The sequence below is a fragment of the Vulpes lagopus genome, chromosome 6 (genome assembly GCF_018345385.1).
Source record: "Vulpes lagopus strain Blue_001 chromosome 6, ASM1834538v1, whole genome shotgun sequence".
Taxonomy (NCBI): domain Eukaryota; kingdom Metazoa; phylum Chordata; class Mammalia; order Carnivora; family Canidae; genus Vulpes; species Vulpes lagopus.
The window spans coordinates 59,383,482-59,398,378 of NC_054829.1; the positions used below are offsets into that span (position 1 = coordinate 59,383,482).

At 37.1% G+C, this 14,897-nt stretch overlaps 1 protein-coding gene and 1 non-coding gene across 15 annotated transcripts in view; both read left to right on the plus strand.

Moving 5' to 3' along the window:
• The window catches only part of RALGAPA1 (Ral GTPase activating protein catalytic subunit alpha 1), a 247,220-nt gene that overhangs the window by 66,448 nt on the left and 165,875 nt on the right, over window positions 1–14,897 (plus strand). For all 14 annotated transcript variants that reach the window (XM_041758113.1, XM_041758106.1, XM_041758107.1 and 11 more), the window contains exons 10-11: window positions 475–714; window positions 10,276–10,473. In XM_041758113.1, the coding sequence (XP_041614047.1) occupies window positions 475–714; window positions 10,276–10,473 (438 nt within the window). The remainder of the gene's footprint in view (window positions 1–474; window positions 715–10,275; window positions 10,474–14,897) is intronic.
• On the plus strand, window positions 1,984–2,088 carry LOC121494014. Its single transcript, XR_005988661.1, has one exon. It is a non-coding gene; the product is annotated as a U6 spliceosomal RNA (small nuclear RNA).

Genomic DNA, 14,897 nt, shown 5'->3' on the forward strand with positions numbered 1-14,897 from the left:
CACTCAATGTGAGCCTCAAACTTACAACCCCAAGATCAAGAGTCATACTCTGTACTGACTGAGCCAGCCAGGTGCCCCATTCTTGAGTTTTCTTATGGCTTCCTTTCTATTTCTGTCATAACTTTGCTTCCATTCCTTTGATTTCTTTTTGTAACTTGTTTGTACTGTAAACATTCTAAAATCAAATTATGGGTGGATAGATGATTAGTGAGTATCACTGTATTACTTAATGTTGAGTTATTTGTATTGCCACTTAATTATTTAGATTCTAAATGAAATCTATGCCCGATTTTAAACAATCGTGTAAGTTATTTGCATTGCCACTTAATTATTTAGATTCTAAATTAAATCTATGCTCGATTTTAAACAATGGTGTAAGTTATTTGTGGAATGTTTTGTGTCCTACCAGTATTTGCTATTAGAAAGCAAAATACCAAGTTGGATGATATTCTCCCCCTTTCATTTTTATTTTAGAGAGCAGCTGCTAGCTTGGTATCCAGAGAAGAAAACAAAAATGATAATGCTGATAAAGCAGACAGAACTGCAGAACCAGAACAGTCTCATTCCAACACAAGCACTCTCACAGAGCGAGAACCTAGCTCATCCAGTCTTTGTAGTATTGATGAAGAACATCTCACAGACATTGAAATAGTTCGCAGAGTTTTTTCTTCTAAGAGAAGTAATGTAAACTTTGTCACGGAGATATTTCGTCAGGTAAAGTACCTCTCAGTAATTTTAATTTGTGATATAGACTTTGGTTTTTAATATTGAATATTACTGGCTTTCAGCTATTTAAAATTCTTAATAAAAATGTTTTTTTTAAGGGATGCCTGGGTGGCTCAGCGGTTGAGCGTCTGCCTTTGGCTCAGGGCATGATCCTGGAGTCCAAGGATCGAGTCCCAAATCGGGCTCTGCGTGGAGACTGCTTCTTCCTCGCCTGTGTCTCTGCCTTTCACTCTCTCTCTTTGTCACTCATGAATAAATAAAATCTTTAAAAAAATGTTTTTTAAAGTTCATATTTAATTTTTAAAATTTACTATATCTAATCCTTTACTGATTTCTGTTATTTCTATATTTTAATTTTTGATGATTTTAGTTATCTATCCACCTGCCCCTATACTCTTTCTATTTTTTTTTTTAAGATTTTATTTATTTATTCATCAGAGACACACACAGAGAGAGGGAGAGAAGCAGAGACACAGGCAGAGGGAGAAGTAGGCTCCATGCAGGGATCCTGACATGGGACTCGATCCTGGGACTTCAGGATCACTCCCTGGGCTGAAGGCAGGCCCTAACCTGCTGAGCCACCCAGGGATCCTCTATACTCTTTCTATTATTAGAACAAATTTCTTAGTTACTCACCTTATGGTCACTTTTCTTCCTACCATTTCATTAGTAAATTATAGTAAAATTATTTTGTCTAACATTCTCCAATAAAAAGTGGTTTTTGAACAGAAAAAGCATGCTTTCATTGCCTTCATCCTCCTTTCAGAGGCTGTTTTGTCCTCTAATGCATTCTGAAATTAAAATTGCTTAAGGCAGATATCTGGGGACTAAAATAAATAAATGGATGGAAAGAAAACAAATAAAAACTATTTCACTTAAAGATAGCTAGAAATTGATAAGTGCACATTCTCAATTACATAGAAATTTTGTGGAAAATAAACCTTATGAAAACTAATCATTTGCTCTTAATAGCAAAAGTACTTAACTTTTGCAGGTAAACATCATTGAGTTTTGTAGCTGAAGGGGGGGTGGATCATTCAAGTCTCACAGAAAGTAAGTTGGTAGATCCGAGACTAAAATTCCCAGATCCTAGTTCCCATCTCAGTGCTGTTTATTCTATACCACATACCTTTACATGCCAGGAAGATGTTTAGGCAAAGCACATCTTTGCCTTGTACACTTGCTTATTGATATGCAAAACAAAGCGTGAGGCAGCATTAGGTTTGTTAATGTAAGTTAAAGAAACAAACTTGCCTTGTGCTTTTATCAGCAGCACATATACTAAAAATTGGAATGATACAAAGAAAACTAGCATGGCCCCTGCACAGGGACCACAGGCAAATTAATGACAGGCAAATTCATGAAGCTTTCTTTTTGTGTTAATGAATACAAAATGTATAGTTATACACAAATGGATTTAGTTTCATACAACTCCAACAAAGTGAATATCACAATTAAAAAAAAAAAAAAGAAAGAAAAACCAATTTGCCTTAACATTTTGTCCAGCTTTAGCAGTGGTTTTAGTTGCCAGGTTTAAGGTTCGTGTTGATAGAATATTTGACGAATGGGAGAGGGAAGATATGTGGTAAATAATGTTGAAGTCCTTTACTTGTGGGAGAAAATTTTTTTTTAAGATTTATTTATTTTGGAGAGAGAGACAGCAAGCAAGGGGAGAGGGACAGAAAAAGAGGGAGAGAGAATCTCAAGCATATTCCCTGCTAAACAAGGAACCTGACACAAGGCTTGATCTCCTGACCCTGAGATCATGACCTGACCCGAAATCAAGAGTTGGACACTTAACCTGCTGAGCCATCTAGGCACCCCTTGTGGGAGAATTTATTTATTTTTAAAGATTTTATTTATTTATTCATGAGAGAGAGACAGAGAGAGACAGAGACTTAGGCAGAGGGCAAGGGGGCTCCCTGCAGGGAGCCTGATGTGGGACTTAATCCCAGGGATCATGATGTGAGACAAAGGCAAATGCTCAACCACTGGCCACCTAGATGCCCCCTTGTGGGAGAATTTAAAGCAGACTTTTATAAATATTTGGATTTTTGATTTCTTGAGTCCCTTTGTGTAAGTTTATTTTTCTAGGAATTTGTTCACTGCATTTGTTTTCAAATTTGACAAAATTCAAAATTCATTACATTCTCTTATAATCTTTTTAACTTCTGAAGCATTGATATTCTTGTCCCTCCTTTTCATTCCTGTTAGTTTTTATTCATCCCATTTTTCCCCCGTGATGAGTCTTGCTAGAGATTTGTCAGTTCTTTTTTTTTTTTTAATTTTATTTATTTATGATAGGCACACAGTGAGAGAGAGAGAAGCAGAGACACAGGCAGAGGGAGAAGCAGGCTCCATGCACCGGGAGCCCGACATGGGATTCGATCCCGGGTCTCCAGGATCGCGCCCCGGGCCAAAGGCAGGCGCCAAACCGCTGCGCCACCCAGGGATCCCAGATTTGTCAGTTCTATTAGCCTTTTCAGGAATGAGCTTTTGGTTGTTGTGTGGTTTTTTTGTTTTTTTTGTTGTTGTTGTTGTGTGTTTTATACTTGTTTTTCTCTTTTGTTAACTTTTGCACCTTGTTATTTCCTTCTTTTTACTTTTTTTTTTTTCTAGCTAATTAATTTTAGTCTCACATTTTTCTCATGAGGCTTTTTTGAGGCTATTAATTTACCACTTAGTATTACTTTAGCTACATTCTACAAATTTTGATACATAGCATTTTTGCTATTATCACTTTTAACTATTTTCTAATTTTCATGTTACTACCTTCTTTGACCTGTGACTTATTTAATAGTTTGTACTTCCAAACAAAGTTTCTTGATTTTCCTTTTTCTAACCAATTTCTGATGTGATTCTTTTGGACATAGAATACAGCCTGTATGATACTAGTTGTTTAAAATATTTTGAAACTTATGGCTCAGTGTGTAATCAGTTTTGATAAATGCCCTGTGTACTTTAGAAGAATATATTCTTCTCTGTTGAATCCAATGATCATTAAATTCTGAACTTTTCTATATCCTTACTTAAGGTTTTTTGTCAGCATGATCTCACAGTTATGGAGAGGAGTGTGTTAAAATCTTATACTGTAACAGTGATTTGTCATTTTTTTCTTTGTATCTCCGTAAATTTTTCTTTGTATATTTTTAAAGCTATATAATTAGTAAGTATATATTAGTTTAAAATTTTATATCTAAATGTGAATTAAATATTTTATTTATGGCCCTTTTCATCTGTGGATATTATTTTTGCTTAAAGTTGATTTTATTTATTATTAGTGGATTTATACCACTTTCTTTTTAAGAACTAGCCTGTGAGGCACCTAGCTGTTTCAATGGGTAGAACATGGGACTCCTGATCTCGGGAGATCAAGCGCTACATTAAAAAAAAAAAAAAAAAAAAAACTGGGATCCCTGGGTGGCACAGTGGTTTGGCGCCTGCCTTTGGCCCAGGGCGCAATCCTGGAGACCCGGGATCGAATCCCACGTCGGGCTTCCGGTGCATGGAGCCTGCTTCTCCCTCTGCCTGTGTCTCTGCCTCTCTCTCTCTCTCTCTCTCTATCATAAATAAATAAAAATTAAAAAACAAAACAAAACTAACCTCAGGTATTTTAAAATCTCTTAATTTTTAACCCTTTTATATTATTAGATTTTGCATGTCTCTTGTAAATATGGTTTGATTTTTTAAAATCTTCCTTTATAAGATGTTGAAGGAATATCTGATGACCTATAAGAATATAAGGGGATGGAGGGCCTAGGCCAACTCTTGAGATTTTTGTCTTGGGCAGCTAGGTACATGGTGGGAACCTTCACTAAAGAAAGGGCATCCTAGAGAAGGAACAGGTTTGGGGCAAAGGTTGGGGGGGAAGTAATGAGATCACTTTTAAACCAGCTGATGGGATGCCTGGGTGGCTCAGTGGTTGAGTGTCTGCCTTTGGCCCAGGGCATGATCCTAGGGTCTTGGGATCGAGTCTGACATTGGGCTCCCTCCATGGAGCCCATTCCCCCTGCCTTTGTCTCTGCCTTTCTCTCTCTGCCTCTCATGAATAAATAAATAAAATCTTAAAAAAAAAAAAAATAAACCAGCTGACACCTGGTAATCCAAGTGAAGGTGTCTGGTGGGGAGGTGGGATGATGGGTATAAGGTTCTGGGAGAGGGAATTTGGGGTTGGTAAGATTTGGAAGTCACTGGCAAACCTGTTGTACATGAAGCTATAAAAGTGAATGAGGTTGGCCTAAGAAACAGGCCAAAGACAAAGACCTTGTGAGCTCAAGGGGCAGGCAGAAAAAGGGGAGCTGGCAAAAAAGACCAGGGCAGAGGCAGTCAGATTGGAGAGGTGAGCTGGCCTTTTATTAAACTTCTTTTTGAATAATAATAAAAAAATATTTTTGTCTTTTGACTGGAATACTTATACTTATTATAGTTATGGAAATGTTTGGATTTGTCGATACTGTCTTCTTTTGTTCTGTATTTTTTTTTTTACCATGTCTGTATTTCTTTTGTTTTATTATTGTCTTATTTTTTCCTTTCTTTTTTAATTGATGTTTTCTCATTTTGTATCCTTTTTCTGTCACTTTGTTCAAAAGTTATAATTTATTCCTTTTTCTTTAGTGATAACTACATAAATTTTAACTGTATACTTCACTTCCCAAGGTCTAAAGTTATTATTATTATTTTTTTTTTCCCTTTTCTAATCAGTATTAAGGATCTTGGTACTTTATTACTCTAATTGCCCCCCCCAACTTAACATATTGTTGTTATCAAATAATTCAGTTCTATTTTGCATGTTTGTGTTTTAATCCTAGTGTTATTGTTCTGTGCATTCAGTTTTTATTTACATTTAGTTATGTGGTTTATCACTTTCTGTGATTATAGTATCTTTCCTCTCAGTCTTTCATTTAAAATTACTTTCTTCTACTTGAAGTTTATCATTTAGAATTTTATTTTAGTGGATGTTCATTGGTATCTAACACAATTTTTGCCTGTCTGAAAATGTCTTTATTTTTGAGAGACTTTTTCCACTGGATGTAGACTTCTAGATTTGTCAAAATAGGTCCATGGAAACCAAAGTAATTGGTTCCACTCAAAGTGAAAGTCAACTCTATTGCTCTTCATAAAACCTCTCTGAATTTGGATTTCTTAGAGACTTTTATTTTTGAGTATTTTTTTTCCTGCATTTTGGCTCATCAGTCAGTATGTTTAAGAAGATTAAATTTTTCTTTGAATCTGCTATTTTGTTTTTTTCAGTCAGAGGATCAGTTGGGTTACCTAGTCCATCATACTCTTGGAAACAATTCCCCTCATTGAGTTTTTAATCATGCTCCATATATTTTAATTTTTAAAATTGCACTTGGTGGTTTTTTATATCTGCCTACTCACTTTTTGCAGTGGCTCATTCATTCTTTATTCATATTCATTTTCATTTTCTTTTTTTTTTTTTTTTTTTTTAAATTTATTATTTATTATAGTCACAGAGAGAGAGAGAGAGAGAGGCAGAGACACAGGCAGAGGGAGAAGCAGGCTCCATGCACCGGGAGCCCGACGTGGGATTCGATCCGGGGTCTCCGGGATCGCGCCCTGGGCCAAAGGCAGGCGCCAAACCGCTGCGCCACCCAGGGATCCCTGTTTTCTTAATTATAATATTAAAAATGGGATGCCTGGTTGACTCAGTGGTTGAGTGTCTGCCTTCCGCTCAGGGCATGATCCTGGGGTCTTGGGATCGAGTTCCACATCAGGCTCCCTGCAGAGAATCTGCTTCTCCCTCTGCTAATGTCTCTGCCTCTCTCTGTGTGTCTCTCAGGAATAAATAAATAAAATCTTTAAAATAAAACATTAAAAATGCTCATTTTATATTTTTTATTCCACTAATCCACTAACTTAAGTTTTTTGCAGTTTTGTCCTTTTGTTATTTCTGTTTATTCACGTTTGTTTTGGGTTTTTGTGTTACGGACTTATATTTTTTTGGAATTTTGTGGGAATTACTTTGAAACCTGGGTTGAAAGCTGTGTCCCTCCAGAGAGGAACTGCTATTGACTTCTCCAGGTATTTGGTGTCCTGTCAACCTTAGTTTACTGTATTTATTTATTTAATTTTTAAGTAAGCTCTGTACCCAATGTGGGTCTTGAATTCATGACCCTGAGATCAAGAGTTATGTGTTCTACCAAACCTTGGTTTACTTTAAATTATAATTCTCAGGGATCCCTGGGTGGCACAGCAGTTTAGCGCCTGCCTTTGGCCCAGGGCGTGATCCTGGAGACCCGGGAATCCCACGTCGGGCTCCCGGTGCCTGGAGCCTGCTTCTCCCTCTGCCTGTGTCTCTGCCCCTCTGTCTCTCTGTGTGACTATCGTAAATAAATAAAAATTAAAACTGCCACCTACCAACCTGGAGTGGCCTCCCTCTTTCTTAAAAATCAATCAATCAATCAATCAATCAATCTCAATTTATGATTCTTCCTGCTTTGCAGCACTCAAAAGTCATGGGATGACCAGTGTGAGAATATGAATTTGCAAGAAAGGCTGTTCTTCCCTTGATTCGCATATCCCAAGTCTACTAGTAGACAAGTTTCCTCGTTGATTCTTCTCTGGGGTTGTTTTTTGCCTCTCCCTCCTGGCCCACCTTTGTATTGAGGTTATAGCCTTCATTGGTGTCAGTTTTACATGTAGGACTGATCTGTGTCTCACCTTTGTACAGGTGGTTATTTAAACCCAACACTCTCTAGGCTGTCCAAGGCAGCAGCCAACAGCTTCATTGTTCATTTTCCTCTCTGGATTAGTACTCAAATTTTGTTCTAGACTCAGAATATCCTTACAAACTGAGCCATTCACTTAAAAAGGTATATTGTATTTTTTTAGGTGTTTTATGCAGGAGATATTCCGGGGTATCTTTAAATGATATTGCTGGGAACTCAGGTTTTCTGAGATGTTTTTATTCTGATAATTATTTTTATTACTTATTTTTTAAAGAGGGAGAAAAAGTGTGGTGAGGGGCAGAGGGAGAGGGAGAGAGGGAATCTCAAAATCTCAAACAAGCTCCAGGCCCAGTGCAGAGCCTGATGAGGAGGGTCCATCATGGACCAAGGGTCCATCCTGCAACCTTTGAGATCGTGACCTGAGGGGTATCTGGGTGGCTCAGTTGATTAGCCGTCTGACTCTTGATTTCAGCTCAAGTCATGATGAATGAATCAAGAAGTTCTGTAAATATTTGGTGAATGAATCAAGAAGTTCTCTAAGTGTTGGGGTACCTGGGTGGCTCACTTGGTTGAGCATCCAACTTTTGATTTCAGCTCAGATATTGATCTCAGGGTCTTGAGATCAAGCCTTATATTGGGCTCTGTGCTGGATGTTGGAGCTTGCTTGGGATATTCTCTCTCCCTCTCCCTTTCCCCCTCCCCCAGCTCTCACAATTTTTCTCTCTCTTTCTCTAAAAAATAAAAAAGACATTCTGTAATTATTGAATTCCAGGTTCTTTATCATTGCTACCTGAGGGCTAACATTTATTTCTAGAAGCTAATAAGTCTTGAGATAATTTGTTAATATAGTTGATGATGTTATTTTCAGGCAAGTATAATGATTGAAGTCTATCTCAGTTGAAGGTATTTATATTGTTATATGTCTTTAAAGTAAAGATATAACTATAAAACATAAATCCCCAAATCATTGAAATGATAAAATTATTCTCCATATTCAATAGAATAGGCATAGATGCACTCCAGGCATTTACCCCTTATAAGAAAACCCAGTGTGCTTTATGTTGTCATGACTTGGAGTGTACAATGAGGAGCTCCCAGGTATTTTGATGTGAGGTAAATATAACACATCAATAGTTTAACCTTTAAGAACACAGATTTTATGTGTGTATATGTATAATTTTATATATAGATATTATATATATAATTTTTTTCCTTAAAGTCACTTTAAGGCAGTGGATCACAACTGTGGTCACAGGCTTCTGGGAAGTCTTCAGGACCTTTTCAGGTCCATGAGATCAAAACTACTTTCATGACAGATTTTATGTATTTTTTCTGCACTGTCATATTTTCACAAGTATGGTGAAGTTTTCCAGATACACCTACATGTGGTGGTGTATTAGATTGGATGCAGAAGCAAGCAACAACAAAATCCAGCCATCTTTTATTAAGCTAAACATTAAAGATTTTTGCAAAAATGTAAAGTATTGTTACTCTTATTTTAGAATACCTGTTATTCTTTTTGACATCTATGGAGTAGGGGTTCTGGACCAAAATGCAAACCATTGCTTTAAGAAGACAAAAAATTCCCAGGTCTGCCAAATGCTCACTGTACTTAATTAAATCTTAAGGAATGTGTCCATCACAGTCTGAGTTGGTTAATTATAAAAGAATATTAAAAATACCAGAGACCAGCTTGTTTGGTTTAAATGTTTTATAACTGTTTTTCACTGAAGAAGGTGGCATAGCTCCTGGTAAATCATATACCATTGGCGAACCCACTTGTTAGAAATCTGTATCAGATTTTCTTTTAATCTTTTTTTTTTTAATTTTTTTTTTATTATTATTTATGATAGTCATACAGAGAGAGAGAGAGAGAGAGGCAGAGACACAGGCAGAGGAAGAAGCAGGCTCCATGCACCGGGAGCCCGACGTGGGATTCGATCCCGGGTCTCCAGGATCGCGCCCTGGGCCAAAGGCAGGCGCCAAACTGCTGCGCCACCCAGGGATCCCTGTATCAGATTTTCTTAAGCTAATACCATTAATATTTGATTTTTCTGTCTCCTGTTATTTTGATTCCTTCTCCACATACTTTTTGGTTGTATAATAGTTTTATGGTCATAGAATCAGAATTGGAGATGACCTCGTCTACAAACAGAAAAATTGCTGAGTATATAGATGCAGAAATATTTTTTGAATGATATCTTAGCTTATTTTCAGTTAATATTGATGTCTAGTGGTGCTTCTTCATAAGGATAAGGTGTTAATGTATGGATTTGAATGTTCTGGTTTCTATGACAGTTATTTCTCATCGTAAATGTATAATTTGGCACTCTGGTTTTTATGTATCAATTTTTTTTAGCCATGGCTAATACCAGTTTCTTTAAGATGCATATTTAGTGTATTGGCAAAATCAGACTTTGGGGCTTATAAGGACAAAGGTTATATACACTCTGGTCTTTAGTAAATTCATCAAGCCACCTGGGATGTTGTATGACAATTTGTGCATTAATATCTTAGCCCTGGAGATCACTAATATTTTCTAAATAATTAAATTTTGTTTTAGATCAGCTTTAGGTCCACAGCAAAGGTGAGGAGAAACTGCAGAGGGTTCCCATGCTAATTTTAAAAAGCTCATTTTTAATATTTGAGAATAGAATTTCTTTGAGATTTTTTTTTCTTATACCTTGAACCTTTTAAAGGAGGGCTAAGTTGTTATGATTATAAATATTCTGGCAATGAATTGGTTGACTTTAATTCTTTAAAAATCATTTATATCATTTTATAAGAAGATAAAAATGTGTTAGTGGTTTGTGACAAAGTAAAATGTATCATATGTGTTCTCTTTTTTTTGCACTAGGCATTTTTATTACCAATTTGTGAAGCAGCCGCTATGAGAAAAGTGGTAAAAGTATATCAAGAATGGATTCAGCAAGAAGAAAAACCTTTGTTTATGCAAGAACCTGAAGAAATTGTGATCTCTTCTTCAGACTTACCTTGTATTGATAGTGTCACAGACCATGTTATTTCAATGGAAGAAGGAGAAAAGAGAGAAGAGGTAAACTGATAAGACTTCAAATATTTTAGTATAAGTTTAATATATTAGATTTTCACAAAAGTATAATAACATGTTGACATAAATACTTACTTTTTAGTATATTTGCAACTTAGGTGAAATAGCAGTTACCACAGTACTCTGACCCAAAGCTTTTTGATGTTACAACGTTAAAAATTAATAATGAGATCAGTATCCTGGTTCTTTAATCCATCGTATAGATCACAATTAAATGCCATTTTAAAAGGTGTGATATTTGAGACTGTAGGAGGATGGCTGGGTCCTGAGCTCACTTCTTCCCATGGACACACCAAGATTGTAACTACATAAGAAAGAAGTCATACTAAGAAAGATCTAAAGACTAGGAGACCAGCTCGTGCACAACTAAAGATAAAAAGAAAGCCACAGGGTGCCTGGCTGGTTCAGTTGGTGGAGCATGTGACCCTAAATCTCGAGGTTGTGAGTTCAGATATCATGTTGGACGTAGAGATTACCTTGAAAAAAAAGAAAAGAAAAAGCCACCTTGAGAAGGCAGAGATGTGGTCAGGTTGGGAACCAAAACCCCTAGTCTGGTGGCCCACAAGTGGTTTGGTATCACAGGCATAGAGATACTCCCTAAAGAGCAAGGAGATTAACCACCATGTCATTCACCCCCACCCTGGAGATCTGCACAGGAAAAATGAGGCCCTCGCAACATCTGACTTTGAAAATCAGCAGAGCTTAACTTTAGGATATTTGAAAATCATTGGGGCTAAAATCTGGGATAGCCAGGGGTCTATAGGAAACTGAGATAATGCTCCTGAAGGTCCCACACATAGTCTCACTTACTCTGAGACCCAGCACAGTAGCAGCAGTTTGCAGAGCACCTGAGACATACATAAAGGATATATTTTTTAAATTTTTTTTAAAGATTTTATTTATTCCTGAGACACAGAGAGAGAAAGAGAGGCAGAGATAGGCAGAGGGAGAAATAGGCTCCCTGTGGGGAACCTGATATGTGACTCAATCCCAGGACCCCACGATCACGACCTGAGCTGAAGGCAGACGCTCAACCACTGAGCCATCCAGGTGCCCCCATAAAGGATATTTATTAACTGATTTTAGAGCATATGCTGGAGGGGCAGGGTTCTGTAGGAACTTTTCTTTGGACATGGAAATACTAGTGGGCACCATTTTCTTGCCCTCATTTAGCCTAGGTAGTTTAATGCTGTGGGCTGTAGTTCTGACATTCTCTACCTACCTTGCTAGCATCAGTCTTCCCACCCGGGTATTCTCCTTCAAAATCAACCCACTCCTCCAGCAGACCTTCTCTTAAACTGCTCCCGCCCTGCCACATGCACTGGGTGGCCTTTGCTGGGAGTGGTGTACCTCCAAAGTGACTCCTGCACTGGGGGACTGGTCCTGTCCACCAGCAACCCACAACATCATGGTTGGGCTTTACAGCCCGCTGCACCAGGGTTTACCTCCTCCCACCAGTGCACCCATAGTAGTCCTGGTTAGGCATTGCAACTAGTTGGCCTGGGGGCCAGCCTGCCTACCAGAATGCCCAAACATCAGAGCTCATTCAACAACACAAGGATGCATGCTGCACATACAGAGGGCACCTAGTTTTAGTGACTGTGGGAGGAGGGAATTGTACTTCTGGACCCCACTGAACACCTTCCACATAAGGTTATTACCTTTGAGACCAGGAGATGTAGGTGACCTACTATCTAATACTTGGAAACAAACACAGAGAGTCAGACAAAATGAGGAGACAGGCATATGATCCAAATGATAAGAGGAAAAAAAAAAACTCAGAAAAATAACTAAATCAAAAGGAGTTACATAATCTACCTGATAAAGAGTTAAAAGTGATAGTCATAAAAGATGCTCACTGAACTTAGAAGTAGAGTGGATAATTCAGAACTTCTAAGAGAAATTATTTTTAAAAAATGATATCTGAAAAATACAATAATTCAAAAGAAAAATATACCAGAGGGAATCAACAGCCTGGGAAAGGATGCAAAAGAATGGATCAGTGACCTGGAAGACAGAAGTGGAAATCATCCAAGCCAAGCAGCAAAAGGAAAAAAAAAAAATTATGTAAGACAGGTGAGGGACTTCTGGGGCAACATCAAAAGTATTAACATTTGCTATATACGAGTCCCAGAAGAAGGGAGTGAGGAAGGGGCAGAAAACTTATTTGAAGGAATAACAGCTGAGAACTTTCCTAAACTGAGGACAGAAATAGATATCCAGGTTCAGGAAGCATAGATAGCCCCAAATAAGATGAACCTAAAGATGTCTACACCAAGACGCATAATTAAAATGTCAGAAGTTACAAAGAATTTTAAGAGCAACAAAAGAAAAGCAACTAACATACAAGGGAACATCTGTAAGACTCTCGACTGAGTCTTCAGCAGAAACTTTGCAGGCCAGAGGGAGTGGCTTGATGTATTTAATGTGCTCAAAGGAAGAAAACCTACAACCAAGAATACCCAGCAAGGTTATAATTCAGAACTAGAGAGAATTTCCCAAACAAAAATTAGAGGCATTCATCACCACTGCACCAGCCTTAATAGGAAATGTTAAAGTGACTTCTTTATGCAGAAAAGAAAAAGCCGTAACTAGAAGCAAAAATAAAATTATAAAAGAAAACATTTTATTGGTGTTAGAGGGTAGGGGAGGTACAATAAAGTATTCCCTGAGCTGAGAAGACCCTTTGAGACTGGAAATCAAAGAAGGCAACTCGATATAGTTTACAGAGTTTTATTCAGGATAACTTACTGATGAGATAGATGATCAGGCACATGATGATCCAGGTGCTGTACAGCTATATCCTCCACAAAGTCTAGACTTAGTTCACAGATTTTATAGGGCAAGAGATATTCAGAAGGGCATTATTAACGTGATCACAGAGTTCACATGTACCTAATTGACAGCTAACCTTTAATTAGATCTTGTGGAAGGCTAAAGACTGCATCATCTTTAATGGATTCACAGGTGGCCAAAGCAAGCTTCTCCCACCCCAGCCTTGGCAGGCATTTCTAAAGTATGTATATTAATCTCCAAGGGCCTGGGACATACAGCCCCACGAGGGGTCATCAAGCAAAAATGAACAAGAAGGAGGGCCAACAGTGGAGTCACTGTTTTTAGCACTCCTACAACTTGTAAAAGCAAACATATAATGAAGGTTGTAGGTCAGTCACTTATAAAGCTAGCATGAAGATTAAAAGAAAAAAGTAATAATCAACTATATTTACAATAACTATGTAAGGGATACACAAAGTAAAAACATGTAAAATATGGTGTCAAATGCATAATACATGACAAGGGAGAGGTAAAAATATAGTACTTTTAGAATGTGTTTGAACTTAAGTGACCATCAACTTAAAATAGGTGGCTAATACATAGGGTTTTATACATGAACCCTATGGCAACCACAAACAACCTGTAACAGATACGCAGAAAATAAGGGAATCCAAGCACAACACTGAAGACAATCATCAAATCATAAGAGAAGACCGCAAGAAAGAAAAAAGGAACAGAGAAGAACTACCAAAACAGCTAGAAAACAATGAACAAAAGGCAATAACTACATACCTATCAATAATTAATGTACATGGGCTAAATATTCAATCAAAAGTCATAAAGTAACTGAATAGATTTTAAAAAGACCCATCTGTATGCTGCCTACACGACACATACAGACTGAAAGTGATGAGATAGAAAAAAAACCTCTATGCAAATAGAAATGATCAATAAAGCTGGGGTAGTAGTACTTATGTCAGACACAATAAACTTTAACACAAAGACTGTAAAAGAAGGGCATTACATAATGATGAAAGGAGCAGTCCAGCAAAAGAATATATTTATAAATATAGATGCATCCAGCATAAGAGCATCTTAATATATAAAGCAGATAGTAACAGACAAAAGGAGAAATTACACTAATACAATAATAATAGTGAATTTTAACACCTCATTAAATCAGTGGCTAGATTGTCCAGATAGAAAATGAAAAGGAATAGTGGCTTTGAGTGAGATATTAAATCAGATGGACTTAAATATGTACAGAACATTCCATCTGAAACAGCAGAATACACATTTTTTTTTTTTTATAAGTGCACATGGAACATTCTGTAAGACAGGTTGCCTGTTAGGCCACAAAACAAGTCTCAGTAAATTTAAGAAGATGGAAATCATATCAAGCATCTTTTCCAACAAGAATATATGAAACTAGAGATTAGAAGGAAAAAAATTGGAAAAAATACAAAGACATGGAGACTAAACAACATGCTACTAAATAAGCAGTGGGTCAACAAAGAAATAAAAAAATACCTTGAGGAAAAAAAATACCTTGAGATAAATAAAAATGGCTGACATCATAGTCAATGGTGAAAAACTGAGAACTTTAAGATCAGGAACAAGACAAAAATACCTAT